The 20,819-nt window shown below is 37.5% G+C and overlaps 2 protein-coding genes across 14 annotated transcripts in view; one reads left to right on the plus strand and one right to left on the minus strand.

Moving 5' to 3' along the window:
- The window catches only part of SRPK2 (SRSF protein kinase 2), a 244,241-nt gene extending 239,347 nt beyond the window's left edge, over positions 1–4,894 (plus strand). For all 10 annotated transcript variants that reach the window (XM_027539709.1, XM_027539713.1, XM_027539712.1 and 7 more), the window contains one exon: positions 1,750–4,894. In XM_027539709.1, coding sequence (XP_027395510.1) covers positions 1,750–1,934 — 185 coding nt within the window. In that variant the 3' untranslated portion in view covers positions 1,935–4,894. The remainder of the gene's footprint in view (positions 1–1,749) is intronic.
- A 756-nt stretch (positions 4,895–5,650) lies between these two features.
- Positions 5,651–20,819, minus strand: part of KMT2E (lysine methyltransferase 2E) — a 91,088-nt gene continuing 75,919 nt past the window's right edge. For 2 of the 4 annotated variants that reach the window (XM_027539704.1, XM_027539707.1), the window contains 12 exons: positions 18,511–18,675; positions 17,886–18,194; positions 14,135–14,389; positions 13,839–13,983; positions 12,937–13,187; positions 12,507–12,563; positions 11,800–12,363; positions 10,219–10,508; positions 9,250–9,338; positions 9,021–9,146; positions 8,750–8,847; positions 5,651–7,905 (listed from right to left, as the gene is read on the minus strand). In XM_027539704.1, coding sequence (XP_027395505.1) covers positions 6,394–7,905; positions 8,750–8,847; positions 9,021–9,146; positions 9,250–9,338; positions 10,219–10,508; positions 11,800–12,363; positions 12,507–12,563; positions 12,937–13,187; positions 13,839–13,983; positions 14,135–14,389; positions 17,886–18,194; positions 18,511–18,675 — 3,861 coding nt within the window. In that variant the 3' untranslated portion in view covers positions 5,651–6,393. The remainder of the gene's footprint in view (positions 7,906–8,749; positions 8,848–9,020; positions 9,147–9,249; positions 9,339–10,218; positions 10,509–11,799; positions 12,364–12,506; positions 12,564–12,936; positions 13,188–13,838; positions 13,984–14,134; positions 14,390–17,885; positions 18,195–18,510; positions 18,676–20,819) is intronic. The other 2 variants (XM_027539705.1, XM_027539706.1) reach the window with 2 other exon arrangements.

Below are 20,819 nucleotides of genomic sequence, written 5' to 3' on the forward strand. Positions count from 1 at the left end.
ATGTAGTTTTGACTTTTGTTACTACTTAACATGTGTCCATACAGTTTCCACCATGTTACTGAGTAATATTAAATAATATTCACCAAGTATATGTACTGGGTCTGGCTGTGTTTTTGGCCACAATTCTCTGATGACTGAACACTTAGAATTTTGTGAGTATATAATATAATTTTGCAGTGAGCATATTTGGGGGCCAGGGTTTATTTCCTTAGGTAGGATTCCTACAACAGGAGTTTCTGGGTAAAGGGGTGAACGTTCATTGGTTGCTCCCACTTATTCTCGTGGAGACTGTCTGTTGCCAGGAGAGGAAACACTTGCTCCTCTCAGATGGCAGACAGCTGCCTCTTGGTCTCCATGCTTGGCTATGAGCCCTGTCCTCACGTGGAAGTCAGGAACTTACTTACACCCTCTCCCTTTCCCAGAGATATAGTCTTGTGATTTCTTTGTTCAGAACTGTGTGCACATCATGACAACCCCGTAGACAGACCAGTTCATAAGAATGTAGGTTGAAAGCATCTAGGCCAAAAGGAAGTCATCGTGGGGTAATTACAAGTGGTTTTTCCTTTTGTTATTTTACATTGTGATACTGTCTTTTGGGATATTCTTTTACCTTATCTATGATTAAAGAAAGAGGAGGGGTGTGCATCTACTCTGAGTCACACACCAGGCCTCCTGAGAAGACCTTTGTGAGCGCAGGACTGACCCTCTGGGCGTGATTTGTGTGCTAGCCCCTCTGCTCTGTTCAGGCCACAGCGGGCATCCCCGGAGAGAGGAACTGGCCCAGCCCGTGTGTGAGGTGCCTGTCAGCAGCCTGGGCCCCAGGGCATGGAGGTGGCCTCGCGGTGTGCAGGTCCTGTGGGACCTCCTGTGAACATTTCCAACAGGGAAAATGAGTTATTCTTCATGACAGTCATCCTGTCCTTTTGACTTAAAATGACTTTTTTTTCCTATTATGAAAAAGGCTATTACAGTTCTCAGACCATTTACTAGCATGTCAGTCACTCTGACATGAAGAGGGCTGTTCATGACTGGCACTTTTCATACTGCAGTTAGAAAATTTTGAAAAGAATAACTTAAGGCTTTTTATAAATTGATGTCTGATAGATTTTAGAACAGATTTGTGGAGATCAGTGGGATTTTGATTTGGGTGGACTCTAGAGTTGTGCTGTCCAGTAACAGTAGCCAGTGGCTACTTGTAGCTATATAAACTAAATATTAAACTTCTGTTCCTTAGTCACCAGCTCCATCCTGAGTGCTCAGTAGCTGTGTTGAGCTGGCAGCGACCATATTGGACAGTAGAGATAAAGTATTGATACATCACCCAAAGTTCTCTTCATTAGCACTCTTCCAGATAAAAAGATTCCCCTTTCTTTTCATGGTAACCTGCAGGAAAAAAAGTCTATTTTAAGGAGTTTAAAATAGCATGTATCTTAAAGCTTTTTCTAAGCAAATAAGCAAATTGCAAAGAGTCCCAAGTTGAAGAGTACCTGGATCCATCTTAGCAAATGAAAACACTCTGAGTGTCCTCAGCGTGCTCCACTTATTTAAAGAAACCTGGAACTGATACAGATGAATTTTCCCTTTAAATGAACCCATTTACATTCACCGAGCTTCCTCAGTGGGGAAGCTGGCCCTTGTTGTGTAGTGTTGCAAAGGTAAGTATCTGCTTTATTGTAAAGAACTCAGCTGGACCAACAATGGGAAATGCACTTGAGAAGCTTTCTTGACGTTGCCTGTTCTTCCCTGTAGGAGAGCTGCGGCACATCACCAAACTGAAGCCCTGGAGCCTCTTTGATGTACTTGTGGAGAAGTATGGCTGGCCCCATGAAGATGCTGCACAGTTTACAGATTTCCTGATCCCGATGCTAGAAATGGTTCCAGAAAAACGAGCTTCAGCAGGCGAATGCCTTCGGCATCCTTGGTTGAATTCTTAGCAGATTCTGCACTCACCCATTCTGATCTGGCACATGTTGTCCAGTGCATTGGCCCTAAAGGGGGACTCTCATTCTTAACAGGATTACAAGTGAGCTGGCTTCATCCTCAGACCTTTGTTTTGCTTTGAGGTACTGTCATTTGACGTTTCGCTTCTTGTGCACTGTGATCCTGGGGAAGGGCAGTCTTGTCTTCAGCTTAGTAGTTTACTGACCCACTTTTCTTCTGAAAACAATAACATGTCTCTAAGCATTGTTTCTTGTGTTGTGTGACATTCAAATGTCATTTTTTTTTGAACGAAAAATACTTTCCTCCTTGTGTTTTGGCAGGTTTTGTAACTATTTATGAAGAAATATTTTAGCTGAGTACTATATAATTTACAATCTTAAGAAATTATCAAGTTGGAACCAAGAAATAGCAAGGAAATGTACAATTTGATCTTCTGGCAAAGGGACATCATTCCTGTACTATAGTGTATGTAAATGCACCCTGTAAATGTTAATTTACATTAAATATGGGATGGGGACTCAAATTTCAGAAAAGCTACCCAGTCTTGAGTGCTTTGTAGCCTAAGTTGCATGTAATGGACTTTTAACTGCTCCAAGGAGTTGTGTAAACTTTTCATTCCATGACAGTCCTTTTGCATTGGATTTTAAACAACTGGCTCTAGGTTATGTCATTCCCTGTATGGCACTTTAAAGAAAGGACATGCTTCTCGTTCTGAAATACACATCATAGTTTAGTGGTCCCATTCGTATTTTTGCATATTTTTTATTAAAAGTACTTTTAAGGAAAAAGAGCAATTTCCCTTTAAAAATGTGGTGGCCCAGTACCACGTGCTGTTGCTTCCTCCAGGCACTGTAAGGTAAACTCTACATAGATTAAATTGGACATGAGAAACATGTTCAGTGTGTGGGATGAAAAAATACACGTATATTTTTTGGAAAAGCTTATTCATGTCTGTCTAGAACCAAGGTATGGTATATACAACTTGCAGTGCAATGGGAAGAAAGAATACTAACATCTCAGAGAAAACAGGGACTGCATTCATTCCAGAGACAGTTCTGTGTGTGGCTACAACAAATTTTACTAGCTTTTTCATTGTCTTTCCACGCATTGAAGTTGAGAAAATGATTTTCCCTTTGCAGGTTGCACACAATTTTGTTTAAGCATTTCCTTAAAATTGTAGAATCCAGGACACAAACCATAGTAGGCAATACAATTTTAGAATGTAATATATAGAGGTACATTTAGCCTCTTTTAGAAATCAGTGGATTGAATGTTGTTTTTTTTTTTAAATTTTACATTCCTCAAGGTGCCTCGTTTTTCTTGACTTTGTCCATTAACATTTATCCATATGCCTTTGCAATAACTAGATTGTGAAAAGATAACAAGTGTTGTAACAATAATCCATTGTTTGAGGTGCTTGCAGTTGTCTTAAAAATTAAAGTGTTTTGGTTTTTTTTTCCCAGACATTGCCTTGGTCATTGGCCTGTATTTGAAGTGATAGAAACAAACATTTGCTATCCTTTTAATGTAGTATAACCAGAATTAAAGGAAATATCAGCATTCCTGTTGAAAGAAATGTAGAACATGCATCAAGGCTTAATATGAGGAAAACATTCATTGTTTGTAAGGGGTATGACAAGGGTCTAGAAAACATGCTGTACTATAGATTCAGTACCTAGAATCTCTGTGAACCTTTTCCATTCATATTTCATCAAAAACATGCTGATTACATTTTGAGCATTGTCAGTTTTATTTTTTTAAACTATTCACTGTGAAGGAATGAGACACGCAGTTCTCTTCGGAGTCAGCATTAGATCGTATTGCTGTGAGGTGGAAGATCGCATTCATTTATGTGATATGAATGCTAAATTTTTCTAATGAGGCTGCAGGTTACCTTGTAGGTTCTGTGAAAGATAGTGGCTGTAGACCAGTGATGCCATCCATGACGTGCACAGGAACCATTCTCACGAGAACCACGGAATACATGTATGTCTTCCCTAAGTCTGTAAGAATTTTTATCAGGGTTATAGCACACTTGAATAGTTTGTCTAATACAGTTTTGGCCCATGTTAGAAAACAGTCTAGGTTATTATTACTTTTGTTAGGATCTGTCACTTATAAAATAGCCTACTAGTTTACAAATGTAAAAGCAATTGTTCTAGAAATATACAAGGGTATTAGGTATACTTTGGTTTTTAGCATATTCTTGGTGGCTTGATGATGATGAATGCATATAAGCTCAATGAGAATCACTGGTTATGCAAAACACTATAGCCAGCTCAGTGATTTTAGTTGAATGTCCTATCTTTTCCTTTCTCTAGTCTGTGTGAAGTCTTCATGGAAAATGACAAGCAGTGGATCACATATGTGATTATAGCAGATTCACAAGCTGGCTGGCTGGAAATTAGGACTGCCCCAAGGCAGAGGAAAAGTGGATATAGGAGCTTCAGAAAAACATAAACTTTCTAGGTGAAAACTGATTTACTAACTTGCTTCTTCCTGTACTTGGATCATCTATAGCTAGCTAACCAGGATAAACTACTGTTTTTCTATTGAGATACTTCTTAAATTCCAGTTTTCTCCCATTACTTTTTTAGAGATTAATGGAGTTTACAGAAAGGCTTCTGTATACTTATGTAGTAGGCAAATATAAAACTATGAGGGATTAAATCTTCAGAACAGTCCTTTTAAAGAAGTGTGAATACTGATAATTCATTATGGGACTTTGTCTTCTGTTTAAAACTATCAGTCAGGCGGTAGATGATGTAAAGCTGTTTCTTCTCAGATGTTTCTTTAGTGAATACCGTAAGTAGAATTTTGTCTGCTGATCAAAGAGGGCAAAGCTGACCTAAGTTCTTTTAAAATTTTAAGATGATCAGGATTGAGCCCTAAGCAAAGCTATGTTAAGGTAGCTATTTTTAAAAGGAAATGGAAATTAAAAGTGTAAAACATATTACTTGTCAATCTTAGTCATTTTTAGTCTGTCTACTTTTTTGTCCCGTACACAGATTTCATATACTGTGCCAAATTAAGCAACTGGATGATGAAAGATGTGTTGACAAATACTGTCCTTTCTATTGGTTATACTTACTCCTCCTGAGAGGTAGATGATAATAAGTACTATTCCAAAATAATATATTTCAACGATAAAATGTTCACTTGAGAGGCCGTTTTCATTTTGCTTAGCTAAGAAATACTACTTTTCCTTTAGTTTCGTACACCCAAAACAAATTTTATTTCCTACTAGTCTTTTAAATACTATAGCTAGACAGTATTGTGTTAATTTAAGGTTTTCACATAGTTTTGATTCATCAGCAGGACACTTCAGTCATGTGCTAACATGTCCAAGTGAGATATTCCTGTTTTTAGGTGAGATACTCTGTATTTTCAAAAGGCTGTAGTTTATAATTGAATCATGTGCTGCTTTAATGAAATGGATTCCTTTCGTATGATGTCAGATAACTGAATGTTTGTAGCATTTATGTAGCATGGTAGTTTCCTATGGCTCTTGCTCCTGCGAAATGACATGTAGGAACATTACAGGAACAAGCCTTTCCTGCTTCCTGACGCTTGTTGTGGTCCAGTCCAACTGAGGTAGTAGTTGCTAAAGAAAATGGAAGGCTCCTTACAAACTATCTGGAAAAGGTAACTTTTGTAGAAACAAACAAGCGCCTAAACAGACCCCAATCTCAGAAGTTGTTCAGGACAGTTTGGTAAAACTGACATAATTGTGGTTTATTAACATGAATTAAAATGCCCAACCAGTGCTTCAATGTGACAGTATATTTAAAATAAAGAAATTAAAAGCCATAGACTGTACTACTTTCACAAGGATCACACAGTTTTGCAGACTTGTCGTATGTACAATGCTATATATCAAATGAGAAAAGCTGTAAGCAATTATGTACGCAAAAGAAATGCAGTATTTACAGTCAGGAGACATTAAAAATCATTTATACATTAAATTACATTTTGCTCGCAAATAACCGATAAAACAAAATGAGCCATGTTCACAGCAAACTATAAAAATCTGTATTGCATTTTTTATACCTAAGATGCACTCACAGAACTGCTGATAGAAAGAAAATCCTCATACTGCCATTACTTAGCTGTGTGGTTAATGCATATGTATAAAATAATATAGAAAACATTCACTAAATGAATTTTAACTGCAACAATAAAATTTAAAGATCATGTAGCATCAAATCTACTGCCAGAAAAACAGCTGGAATGTTCACTTACAAAATAAAAGATACTAACACTGGCTTAACAGCACATTTTTTAAGGAATTTAAAAAGCAAAAATGGGAAAAATACAATGAAAGAGCACTGGTGTTTTTTCTTTTTTTATACAAAGGTTCATGTACAAGCTTTAAAAAGTACCATAACAGGTACATATGAAATATACAGTTTATCTTACAGAACATTTTAAAAAATGTTTTTGAAGTCCGTTTTAATGCCACCCCGAACCATGGTAATTGTTCTGAAATGTCGGTGGCACCTGTGCTCTGTGAATTGGAATCTGTCCAGGCACTGGAGATGCCTGCTGAGGTCCTTGGACCCCATGTGGCAGGGCCACAGAGCCAGGGTGAGGACAGAACCCTGAAGCGGTAGGTGTTGGAATACTGTTTGGTCCTTGGGGCTGGAGATGAGGACCTGCAACTGGTAATGGACAATGTGGCCCTGTTCCAGAAGGCTGGTGTTGGGGTCCCAGTCCCAGAGTGGTGTGATGTGTAGCTTGTGAGGGATACGGTGGTACAGCTGGATGAGCACTTGAAGGAAAAAGTGGCGGTCCTTGATGAGGTGGATGGTGTAAGGCTTGAGCTGACGTGGTGTGATGCCCAGAAGCCAGAACACTGGAAGGCGGAGGGGGAGGGGGAGGTGGAGGGGCTGAGTTTACCACATGCTGGTGTTGTGCTTGTAGACCTTGGAGTCCTGTGGAAGGGTGGGGCGGGGGGTGGTGATGAGGGGCAGGACCAGGAGGGGGAGGGGGTGGTGGCAAATGGTGCCCAGCAGTTTGAGAATGAATATGCGATCCAGGGGTGACAGCGTGAACAGGCCCCACCACATGTGCTACTGAGTGTGGCTGATGGGAGCTTGGCTGTTGTACGAGGTGTGGTCCTGGAGCAGGTGGGGGTGGAGGAGGGGGTGGGACCACAGCAGCAGCAGTCTGATGGTGAACAGTAGGGTTCTGAGAAGGCAAAAAATGCCCTGGAGTAACGTGGTGTCCTGGAACTGTTTGCTGGCTTGTGGTGCCAGGAAGTGCTTGATTTGGTCCTGATGTAAACACAGTTTGTTGGGAAAGACTACCTTTAAGCTGATTATAATTCTGAAAGTTTGCAGAGGGCTGCTGGTTTTGATAATAAGACGAAGAAGAAGGGGGTGGAGGGGGTGGAGGGGGTGGTGCCGTGCTGCTCAGACTTGTCTGATTAAACTGACTGTATGTTGCCGAAGATTGTCCTGAGGGTGTCTGTGTAAATAATGCTCCAGAAGTTGCCTGCTGAGTACTGGCTTGAAGGTTCTGTGCGGCTGGGTAAAAATTTCTTTGAGGCTCTCGCTGAGGTGTTCCAACTTGAGGTGACTGTGAATGGTGAGGCCTATAGGGAGAGCCTAACTGCTGTGTAGGAGGCTTTGGTGAGAGATAGCCATGCTGTACAGGCGTGTGAGGCGTCGATGACTTTGGAGGATTTTCTACGTGAGGTGACGGAGGACAGTGCAACTTCATGGGTGCAGAAGGCAGCTTTTGTGAAAGTTGCTCAGATGAACAGCGAACGAGTGGCTGTGGAGGATGGTTCTTTGAAAGTGCTTGGGGGTTACTTGACAGCTGTTTTTGATGGAGTTCTGTTTTCAGGTGGACACCATTCTCAGCTTCAGATACAATAACTGTTCCCTCCCAATGGGAATCTGGTTTTGTAAGTATTTTCCCATGTGGCTGAACAGGAATTACAGGTCCAGGTGAACCAGGCTATGTAAAGAAAACAAATTATCTAAAGTTATGAAACATTCTGTATACATTGAGGTTTGTTGTTACTATAACATTCATTTTATATATTTAATATATGAATGTTTATATTATTCATTTTAAAAGGGGCAGGGAAAAGGATAGGTCTGAAGACAACTACAGAGGTTTCCGATACTAAAAAGCCAGTTTTTTAAGTAGTTCAACAAATTCTGCTAATAAGCTTCAACTGAATTCCCCAAATTTTCATTGAACACAAATTAAGGACATTAATCTCCATTTTTTCCCCTAAGCACCTTAAACAATTGAGGCAAGTTTCAATTTTGTAATTTAAATGTCTATACTCAAAGTAATGACAAATCTGCTTAGGGTTGATAAACTTGCTCCCCACCCCCAACTGTTTTCATTCGTAATACCTTTTCAATGTTCAAATACAGATAATCCAAGTATGAGAGTATGTGAATATATAATGATGTTCTTTAAGGAGAAAGAAAAAATCAGACTGCCTCATTATTAGTTTACTGCCCTATTAGGTTATCATGTATTCACGATCCAGGACGGAGGTAGCATTTCTTTCACATGAATGTCATCTGACCTTTTGTTTTTAGAGAATTAATTGGTCAAATATTTCATGAACAGACTCTAAATTTCCTAGACACTAGCATAAGGAAGGGGTGAAACTGATGAAGCAAACGTAAGCTGCTGAAGTGTGTTTACCACGTTGGAACTTTAATAGGACAAATGTCCAGAAATCACAAATTGATACTTGGGTACAGCAGAAAAATCTCCAGGTGCGCTTTACCATCCACTTTTCAGAATGGCCATGTTCAAAGGTCAATGTTGTTATTACCTTGCTCATTTTTGAAGGACTTTTACAAGTATTTTGGGAAGTATCTGGGGATGGGCATTCATTTGTAGTTGTGGGTTCTAGATTTTCAGGATCAGGATCTGTAAAGCATAAGGAATCACAGAAAATGTAAAATTACATGATAAATATTTCCTTTTACTAATACTTCAATGTACATTCTATTAATTCAAACCAATGTCTAGAAAGGCTCTCTCCTTTATGCTTTTAAAAGGTATTTAAAACCACCACCATGACAGGTCATCTGCTTACTGACCTTCCGTAAGTTCACTGAAAGAAGGGACTGGGCCCTTGGGTTGCAACTGGGGAATGTGATTTGAATGAGATGAAGGAGAAGACGGAACATGATTCGGTGAACAGGGGACACATGGTGACTCTGCCCCTAGAGACGAAGCAGAAGCAGAGCCGGAGAACATTAGGAGCAGAGGACGGGCGCGGGGCGGTCAGCTGACTCCACTCTTTGGCAAAGGAACAAGCTCACTTACCACTGTCTTTATCTTTTCGGTGATCACTGAGAAGCAGAGCTCTCTGATAACTCCTCTCTCTCACTTGCTCCACTGAAGTTGAGGCCGTCCTTTAAAATCAAGTCATATCATCAGTTTAAAAGTTATTGCTGGGTAGATCATTTTTTGCCACTTGATGGTCAATATATCCTCCCAGGTATAAAGGCTTTGGCTCTTTAAGGAAAATACTTCGATGTTAAGTTTTGAAAATAGTACCCCCAAACTGAGATTTTTATCCTTTATTTGAAGAACCCAAGCAGACTCATTCCTTTGTCTTAAGCAAGTTCTTGGTGAAGAGGAGGTTGTTGAAGGGTAGCATGGTAACATTCAGACCATCACTTCAGATTACCAAAGGAACCAAATATACCCCTTACAGATTTACCTTGTGTCTGGATTATAAGGCTAGCAGGAAGCTCAGAGGTAAGAGGACCAAAATGTAAAATGCATGTGGCCTCCTGCCCTTTGCCAAGACCCTCATTAGCCAGCTGCTTCTATTGCTTTTGAAGAAACACTAAACATGATTGTTGTTTCAAGGTAATGATAAGGGTGGTAAACAAATTGTGAGATGCTTTGGAAAGGAGTATTTGTTTGAAAAACGTGAAAATTATCAAGGAGTAGATACAATGGACCTTTAACAACACAGGCAAATATCTTGGTTAAAACCTTATCTATCAGCAAAAAGGATCTGTCAAAATTAATATTACAAACCGCTATCTGCTTAGCCTTAGGAGAACAACAACAAACAGGAAGTAACTGATTAACAAAAATCTGTTGTTTTGCAGAATAGCATAGTTGAAATCTTTACAGGTATAGGTCCATTCAAAATGAGCCAAGATACTGACTGGGAGATAAAATAACAAAGACTACTTTCATAAGAAGGTATACTGTTTGTAATTCTAACGTTACCAATTAGGTCTGTGTTTTGTTTTTTTTTTCAAACAGGCAGCTTACCATTGAACTTCTGGTTCATTCTTTTCACTGGCAGACACTTCCTTAACAGTACTGTTATTGCTGGTTTCTTCCGAAGTAGCATGATAAACTGTAGCTGGTGTTGGTAAAGGTAGGCTAGCAGCGCTTTCTACCTGCTCCCCATTTTCACTCCTGTGGGCACACCCATCACCAGTGCTGCTGCTCAAGTTGCCACTTGTGTGAGGTGATACACTAACCAGCGCAAAGTGCTCCGTCTTAGAGCCGCTCTTCCTAGCTTCACGTTGTCTCTTCCGGTATTCTAATAGAGAAACCTTAAGCAAGAAAGATACGGAAAAGCACATCTTTAATTCTTGTTTTAAATATTAGAAACAATCTATTCTTTTTTCTAAAGAGAATTATTATATTTACATTAGGAAAATTATGTAAAATAATTTGATTCTGAACAAATAACAATAAAAAAACAATTAGCAAATGCCTACTTTATGCCAGGCATTGTATTTAGATGATTTTACATACATTATGTCATTTAAGCCTCACAACAACCCTATGAAATAGGTATATATTATCATCCCCATTTTACAGATGAGGAAATTGAGTAACTCACTCACTCAAGGTCACACAGCTGGTGAGTGTTGGAGCCGGGATTCGAACCTAGGTCTTACTTGAAAGCCCGTGCTCTTTCCACTATACTATATTGCTTCCCACAAAGTTGCCAACTGGACTCTGTTATAAAAATTAAAAGCACACATCACTAAAATTCTTTGACTTGAAAAGCAATAAGCCTATTAACAAATAAATACGTGTTGTAGTTTCTCCCACTGCTCTGAAATAAGGCATTCTTATTGTTTCAGTAGGTCTGCCAACCAAATAATGGTGGTAAATCAGGGAACTATTTACTTATATAATACTTAATTTCTTAGTACAATACTTTTCAAGATACCTCTTAGTACAGTACTTTTCAGAATACTTTTATATCCGTGGCCTAAAAATACTATAGATATTACTGATGAGGAAAGAGGCCATTTCTTCCATTTAGGGCCTCATGTTCTATGTAAAATAAGGGTAATAACACAAATGGGGCTTCCCTCATAGTTCAGTGGGTAAAACAATCTGCCTGCAGTGCAGGAGACCAGGTTCAATCCCTGGGTCAGGAAGATCCCCTGGAGAAGGAAACAGCAACCCACTCCAATATTCTTGCCTGGAGAATCCCCTGGACAGAGGAGCCTGGCAGGCTACAAGCTACTACAGGACCGTAGTCCATGGGGTCGCAAGAGTCGGACACGACTTAGTGATGAAACCACCAAGAAGACATAGTACTCAGTTCCATTTATTTGGTTGGGAAGTGGTTTTTTTTAAAAGTTACTCAAAGTGAAGTAATCACCTTGAGTTTTTGATCTCTGAAATCATGATCCTTATAATTTAGTTCTCTGCAAACAATATCTAGTCAGTGGAGCACTGACAAAACGTTTAAAAATGTACACCATCAATAATTTAATATGAATAAAGTATGAATGCCTTACATAATACATAACTATTAATTACCCTCAGTAGTAGTATGAATAAAACACTATTAAAAGGACTATAAATTGTTAAATTTGTAACCTTTTTCTTTTGTGGTGGATTCTGGGGTGTGCAACTTCCGTCGATCAAATTGTCATTAACAGTCCGTCCGAAACCAGATACAAGCCCATCTTCTGAAGTACAAAACACGGGTGTTTCCATAAACATGCCTCTAGTATCATCCTGCATCAGGCACTTTGACTCACTTATTCGGAAGCCGCCTCCAACCTCCAACTGATGTGAGGGTGTCAGGTCCCTCAAGTTGGAATTTACTGAGAAGTTAACGCCTGTTCTCTCAGGACTCTTTACCCAGGAGGAATACAGAGGGCCCCGCCCCGAGTGAGCAGCCTCCAGCTGGCTGGCAGCCTCAGTCCTGTCGTGTGCAGCTGCTTCCATGGTTTTATGTAAGGCGGTCTGCTCGACTGCATCGAGTCCCAGTTGAAGATCTGACACCGGTTCCTTTTCTCCAGGGCACTGCCTGCTGATTTCAGTCCTACTCCTAGGGCTGCCATAGCCAATAGTCTTTATTTCTTGCAGACCCAGTTCAGTTAAGTTAGAATTTCTAAAAGGCCCCAACGTTAACATGGTTGACGATCTGTCATATCCCTGTTTACAGAATTAAAAAAAAAAATTACACAAATAATCACATTTGGAAGCTACTTACATTAAAACTACCAATAATTTAAGCAAAATAATGATACTAAGAAAAAAGCCACCAATTTAAAAAATCTTTCTTAATATCTCCTTACCTCTTGACTATAAGTGCGTCTCTTAATTTCTGGAGAACTTTCTGGGGAAGAAATATTCTGCATAAAAGACAGAAGCAGAATTGAAAATTAAAATATATAACTAAACCCATATTTACAGAAATGAAAACTTAAGAGAAACTACTACACACACTTTGGTTTTAAACTTTTTTATTTCTATTGTCCTTATAGTTGGCTTTAAAGTCAGTTTGATATACAGGTATTTAGTCTGACTTCTGTAGATCAATAAAATGAAAGTTATGTTCATTTGAATTAAAAAAAAGTTTAAATTCACATAAATGGATGTTCAAAGTTTTCACTTAGTTCCTTAGAAACTATTATTAAAGGTTACACTATTTATTAAAAGGAGAGAAAAGCTATTAAAGAAACCCCGTCCCCATGGGCTCTTGTTTTTGCCATGTAAGTTTCTCACCTCAAAGTGCATGGTATTTCCTGGTGTGCCAGGAGTTACTGGGGTAACTGGTGAATATATGGGCTTATAACCATTTCTACAAGCTTCATCATCTGACTTTATCCGTGGAGGAGTGGAAAATGATGGGTCTGTAGGAGTAATATCTGTGTGAGTTGGTGTAGCATATGGTGAAGGAGTAGGTGTGGAGGTTTCTGAGTAAGCAGAATCTAGCAACTGATAAAGTCTTCGTTTTTTCAGTGGTGTAGTTAAATCTGTTGGTAAAATAATACATTATAAATTATACTGCTAACATTTGCTACAATCTGTAATACATTCTGGGAAAGCACAAAACATTGACAATCATCATCATGATGGTTTTCATCCCAAAACTAAATTTGAAGGTTTTTAAAGATAATAATACTAACATGAAGCAATCTTTACTCACCCCCATTTCCCTCCCCCCAATTTCACCAGTACCAAGCATTATCTTGCCAGAAGGCTTACAGGCCTAGAGGTTGCCAAGAAATCTTGGAAGTATAGCTGTTAATTTAACTGATTTCTAAGAGTCCTTTTGAATCTGAAAACCAGATGGCTAACTAGGCCCAAAATTCAACCATAAGCCCCAACATACATGGTACTGCAAATTATAGTTTTCATGTGTATATCTATCTTCATCCAAAATGTTGGAGGCAGAAAAGGGGGGGGGGAATATATATATATATATATATATATATATATATATAAAACAATATGCTACTTTTGGGCTTCCCTGGTACCTCAGATGGTAAAGAATCTGTGCTGCTTTTGTGAGGTACATAATAATTAGAATAAATATGCATATATATTTTATTTATATATGTGTGTATGCCAAATACATCCTGCTACATTCTCCACACTAAAACAACACTGAAAAGAAGTTCTACCTGGAAGGGAACAGCTATCATTTAATAGTAGTGGACTTTTATTTTCACCATTGACTGTAGGACTTCTGGATCTTTCTTGACAGGGCGAATTAAATCTATGTAAAATTGCTGAGTTTTCCTCTTCCAGAGCTTGTTTCAACCACCGCTGAAATACACAAAACAATAAGTGAACAGAAGTCAGTTTGCAGCTATAAAGGTACAGCCAATTCCCAAAGTATTTCACTCCCAAGAATGGTAGTATGGAATGAGAATGGCATTGGCTCATACTAGATTTTCATATCCAAAGAAAAGTTTACCTTCTTGCATGAGCCAGATATGTTTTCAGGAGGTTCTTTTCTTCTCCTTTTTTCCGAAAGGAATGGTGAAGTGAATCTAATATAGTGCTTAGGAGTAGAGTATACATGTGGACTGTAAGTGAGACCTGGCAAAGAATTGAGCTGTGTAGCTAGCACTTCAGGATCTGTAGTTATGCGCAGCGGCCTCTCTGAAAGGCTGTCTGAAGGTTTTCCTGTCTTCTCATTCTTCTCACTTAACCATTCACTGACCAAGTGCTAGGCAGAAACAAAATTTGGATCACTATATATGTAATTATACAGTTTATCCTATACAGTATTTGAACAGCAAGTTGAAAACTGACATATTATCTAAAATGATTCATTTAAATCACTCATATACAATGTTCAAAAAGTCAATATAAGTTATTCTGCATTTCCTTGGTTATCCACTCTTATTACTAAAATTTTTTACACAGTAATACTTCTATGAATATTTTTATAAAATAGTAAAAATCTAGGACACCTCAATACCACCTTAAAAACAACAAATTCTAAAGTTAGGTTTGTTACCGCTTCTGTATTATGTGGAAAATGTCTGTCAGACATGAGGCAGTGCTCTTTACCCTGGCTACCCCAGTGCATGTGATTTTTCTTTTAAAGCTGTTGGCATTGACAATCACTGTTGATTTATGGGGTTTGAAATCTTTTAGTATTAAGTTCCCATGCTTTGAAAATTCACAAACTTCTTTTAATTCTGTTGAAGTTTTTGGATCTACACTGTACATAATAATTCAGTCTTTACTGGCTATATGAATATATCTGAATACCCTCACCTTCTTTAAAAAACAAAAAACTAGTAAAGTTCAGGTTTAATGGTCATGAAAATAAGGATTCCAGTTTGTCAGCATAAGCACATTTTCTTTGCTGTGTGGGCATTTATGTCTTTTCTATCTAGTTATTTTCTACAAATACCATTTATAATAAAAAATATGTAGAAAAACTAGTGTATATGTATTTAAACATACATTCTCACACATACAGAAACACACACATTAAATAATATCTACCCACATCCTCACTTCTAGAAATAATCACGATAAGCATTTTGGCATCTTTTCTCTCTCTCTTTTTCCATGTATTTAAACTTCCTTTCTAGGACAGGCAACAGAATGCAGTGCTAAATCAGGGTAAGACTGAACAGAGATTAATAACAGCAAAAGACTTTGCTGGGGGACTTTGTGGGGGAAAAAGAAAAAGAACCGCAGTGCTAAAGCACTTGGGATTCTGCAACCAGACTGCCACTTACACCATGACCTCGAGCAAGTTATGTAACTTTTTTCCATCTTAATCCTGACCTATATAAAAGAACGGTTATAATAGAAACTAGCTCTACAAGTAGGGTTATTATTAAAAGAGTTAAATAACCAAAGCTCTTCTTACAGTACCTGGCACAGAGTAAGCGCTGTGTACTAAATGAAGGACGCTTTTACATTATGGGAATCCAGGATCATTTGCTACTCTTGTCAAACAGTATGTTGTTTAAAATAATAGTATATATTGTAAGCAAAACCTGTGGGGGAAAGGTGTTTTTTTTTTTTTTTTTAACAATATCAGGATATAGGAATCTGTATCTCAGACCAGGAGATAAAATCTCTAGCCCCACAGCAGTCTAATAATTAAAGGGCAGGGTTTAAGTCATAATTTGTCATCAAGAAAGTAGTTTTTTTTTTCTGCACCACATGGCTTATGACTAGGGATTGAACCTGGGCCCTCAGCAGTGAGAGCTCAGAACAGCTAGAGAACTCCCAAAGATAGCTTTTACTTTGAAACATGAATCTGTTTTCTTCCTCACTAATCCAAATTATAAAGAAAATTTGCAGTTACTTTTTGTCCTTCCAAAGTGGGAAAAATAATGGTCATTTTCAAAAGTAAGTACTGGCTTGTTTGTTCAGGATCCAAAGTGCAAAAATGTGAGTACAGACTTCAAATCAGAGCTCTAATTTTAGCTCTTACCTCCATCCAGCCATTACAGTATACTTGCAGATTCAAACTAGGTTTTTACTACATTTACTAAATTATTTCTCATGGTTTCATAGTACCTATAAACTATATTGAATTTGGTAAGAACAAAAAGGAGATAAATTGGGTTTCAAAGTATTTTGTTGCAAACAATATAACAAGGATTCATTTATGATCTACCCCACTCCCCAAAGAGCCTAAGGATTACCACTTTGGTATTCCGCTCCAATCCACTATACTCAGAATGGGAGTAAAACAAAGCTTCATAATGGTGGTATGTTATTTCTGAGGTTACTATAAAGCTCCAGGTGGTGGATCTCAGTGAACTATTTCCCTCAATTGCTTTATTAAAACTGACTGACAGTAGTTTTTGAAAGATTTTTATTAATAAGTTGATGTAAAACTACCCTTCCTGGAACCTTCCTACAAAGTTGGTGAGAATATAAATTGGTACAATCACTATGGAGATTCCTTAAACACCTAGAAACAGAGCTACCATATGACCCTTCAATCCCACTCCTGAGCATATAACTGCAGAAAACTAATCAGTAAGGATACATGTACCCCAATGTTCATAGCACTATTTACAACAGCCAAGACATGGAAACAGCCTCATGTCCGTTGAATGGTTAAAGATGTGTGTGTACACACACATACACACACACACACACACACGATGGAGTATTTACTCAGCCATAAAAAAGAATGAAATAATGCCTGCAGTAACATGGATGGATCTAGAGATTATCATACTAAGTGAAGTCAGTCACAGAGAGACAAATATCATGTGTTGTCACTCATGTGGCATCTAAAAAAACAAATGAACTTATTTACAAAACAGATTTACAGATACTGAATTGAAAACAAACAAAATGGTTACGGATGGGGAGGAGGTGTTAGTTCCTCAATCATGTCCAACTCTGCGACCCCATGGACTGTAGCCTGCCAGGCTCCTCTGCCCAAGGGATTTCCCAGGCAAGAAGAATGGATTGGGTTGCCGTTTCCTTCTCCAGGGGGTTTTCCTGACCCAGGGATTGAACCCAGGCCTCCTGCATTGCAGGCAGATTCTTTACCATCTAAGCCAGTGGTGGGGGGCATAAATCAGAAGCTGTGATGAATACACACACTACTGTGTCTGTGTATACAGATTGTCTGTCTGTACATAAAACAGACAACAAGGACCTACAGTATAGCACAGGAAACTCAATATTCTGTGATACTCTATATGAGAAAAGGATCTTGAATGAATGAATGAATCACTTTGCTGTTCATTTGAAACTAACACAGCATTGTAAATCAACTATATTCCAACAAAATTAAAACTACCCTTTATACATTTCCACATCCTTAGTACATTCTATGAAAATCAATTTAACATTTAATTCTTGTAATTACCTATATACCACAAAATTTATTTATATATTATATATATAAAGAAAAGATAACGTCTCAAACCAGTCGTTTCTGAGAAATTTAGTTTAAGTACATAAAGTAGGCAAAAGGAAATCATTAGAAATCATAATTGTAATACCAAAAAGAAGTCAATATATCAAATATTTTTGTATTTTTACAATTCTCTTTAAAATGTTTAGAAGGATAAAAACTATGACTTTAAAAATAACTATCAGTCTGTTCCTTATGAAATGTTATAGCCTTAATTCCTAAAACATGAATACATGTAACATCATGGGAACTTGTTAGACAACAGTTTTACATTCAGACAACAGTTCTTCACGTTCATTAAAAATCATACCTTCTTTGTTTTAGGGTACTTTGTTGGACATTTATTAAGTACTGGAACTTCATTTTCAGTAATTATTTCTGTTAGTGCAGTTTCAGTTTCCGGTTCTATTGCAAGTACAGTATTTTCCACATCATTTTGTTGTGAGGTAACTTCGATGTCAGGAGAAGACGGTTGGATATCCGAACACATACTGACAGTCCTGTGTCTCCGACGCTGCTGTCCAATGTGAGTCCTGCTCCGAGAAAAACTTTTTCTCTGTTTAGTTCTATTTACTTTGGCTGGGGTTGGCTTGCTAGCAGTTTCTTCTTTTGCTTGTTCCTAATTCAAAATACAGAAGAATGGAACTTTGAATACCATGTTTATAAAAGATAGTAGTTGAAATCTAATGGTATCAATCTGCTTTAGAAGCTAACTTCCTCAAATTTCTTTATGAATACTGTAAATTGACATAAAAATTCCCTTACTCAAAAACGAAGCAACTCTCATATCTGAAGCCCAAGTTCTCAAAGGATTTGAAAAATGCTGTTGAAAGGCTAATATCGCATCAAAAATTCTTTAGAGATGTAATTGTTTGAGAAGATTTTATTAGAAAGTGGTTAAGTGTAAAAATAAAAGTAGACCTGAAAAGTAATACCTGAATAACTTCAGCATCACTGACAGTCTGTGCATCTTTACATTCAGTTTTAACTTCAGTTTTGGCTGTGCTGATTCTTTCCAAAGCTTGTTCTCTTCTCTTCTCTCTTTTTTCAAGTCTGGCAAAAGCCTGCAGAATTGCTTCCATTTTCCTTTCTTCTCTTGTCTGTGAAATTTAAATTTTAAGAGACATACTAAATATTTCTCTGAAGAAAATTCAAAATCCAAATGTTCATAGCAAATTAAAAAAAAAATTTCTATGATTGTGTTAGCAAAACACTTCAACTGATGGTAAATAAGGGATAAAAAAACATTTATGTTCATTTCTGAGAATTCTGAACATCTTGGTAAACCCTGTCATTACAAATGTATTTCATAAAGATCAAAATTCCTAAGGTAATATGTTGAGAGTTAAATTCATATAAATATAAGAAGTGAATATATTGATATGTCATAGCAGGATATTGTGGGGTGAAGACTGGGGTTAAAATCATGACTCTATCCATGACCCCAGGCAACCTAACAACCCTGGGTGGGTAACAATACTTCACTGAATTGTTAATGAGTTCAAATATAAAATCTCTAAGAAGTTTTCCAACCTTACTTGAAAAATGGTAGGCATTCCATAAGTGCTATTTATTATTTCTATTTCGGTTCTCTTGTCTTCCATTATAATTCCTATAAGGCATTCCTCTACCTTCTACTCTTCCCAGGGCAGACTGGGGAACAGCACAAATTCCTTTGAGCATCAGTTCTCTTTGGAGAGAGAGCATTAAAAGCAAGACCCAGAGCCTTGCCCAGTGGGCCTGGTAAATGCTTCCCGTTTCAACCAGAAACAAGAAGCAGGTCGATCAACTGTCCAGTTCTCCAAATGAAGAAAACCAGGTCCTGAGGTTCAGATCCATTTGTCTTTCTTTCTTTGTCATCATTGACGTAGGAAAGATCAGTAACTCAAGATCTGGCTGCATGATCATCTCAACATTGGAGCTTTAGAGTTGGAGTAATTAGCAGATATTCAAGCATCAAAACACCTACACTAAGGAAACTATTAACTCTTTCCTGTATTTTTTTTTCCTTTATTATACTTGATAAGGGAAATATACAAACAAAACCCCTCTGAGAACTTTCTAATTAGTTAAGGGCTTCACTGGTGGCTCAGATGGTAAAACAAACTACCATACTGCAAATGTGTTGGCCTTATAAATGCGTTATCCTCACCCTCTTTTACAGGTAAGGAACTGAGATCCAAAGAGGTAAGGTTACTTGTTCATGGACAGATATCTGCATCTTTAGCTTTCTTGGTCTGGGATGGTTAATAAGACACTAAAATAAAGAACACAGGCAAAAGATTATCTTTTTACTGGAAGTTTCAAAGCTGCATTCTTCAGCTAATTCATGTCTCTCAAGTCTTATAACTCACACTTTACTCAACCGCCATTCATCTATGGCTCTCTATAAAAATCCTTTCTCCATATATTAGGACTTTTCTAAACCCTAAACTTAGAAGTCTGGAGTAGCTGAAAAATGTGATTTTCATAATTGCTTCACCTGTTGAATGGGAGTGGGTAGAAAGAGACGGGGTTCATTATTGCGCTTATACATTTAAAAATGAATCTAAGAAAAGTATACTTTTCCAAAAGAAACAGACTAGTCTTAGCAAGGATCATTTTATATGTAAAACAATTTACCCACGAGCCAGGCACCCAAAAAAGGTATTTTCTAATCCACAATTATTCAAGGTTTTCTAAGATAAATATGAATTTATGCAAAAAGCAGTGTCTTTGACATAATCCATTTTTCACTTGTTTTAGAGTAAGAGAGATAAAATTATTTGGTGTAAAGACAAAATTCATTCATTTAAAAATTGAACAAATAAAAAAATAAATAAAAAAATAAAATAAAAATTGAACAAATATAACTGACAGTAAAGCAAAATCCTTTATTTAAAGATGATTCAATTTTTTTGAGCTAGTCAGGATCTTAAAAATAATCAGTCTACACTGCTGAAGAAACCAAAGCCCATGTATATTAAGTGAATTTCTAAAATGCAGAACCATAATTGTTATCCAAGTTTCCTGGCTTCTGATTTTCTCTTCTTCCCAATTACCAACCGCTGACATATTACATAAAAAGCATAACTCTTCCTATAGTTACTTCAACTATTAACTGAAAGCACTAAACAGCTATCCTAATAGCTTTAACCTAGCTTTGTCTTAAAAAACACACATTAGAAAATGTAAACATACCTTTGATTATGTGAAAAAAAAAAAAGTTACTAATCTACTTTTAAACTCCACATGTCATTCAGCT

The sequence above is a fragment of the Bos indicus x Bos taurus genome, chromosome 4 (assembly GCF_003369695.1).
Source record: "Bos indicus x Bos taurus breed Angus x Brahman F1 hybrid chromosome 4, Bos_hybrid_MaternalHap_v2.0, whole genome shotgun sequence".
NCBI lineage: Eukaryota > Metazoa > Chordata > Mammalia > Artiodactyla > Bovidae > Bos > Bos indicus x Bos taurus.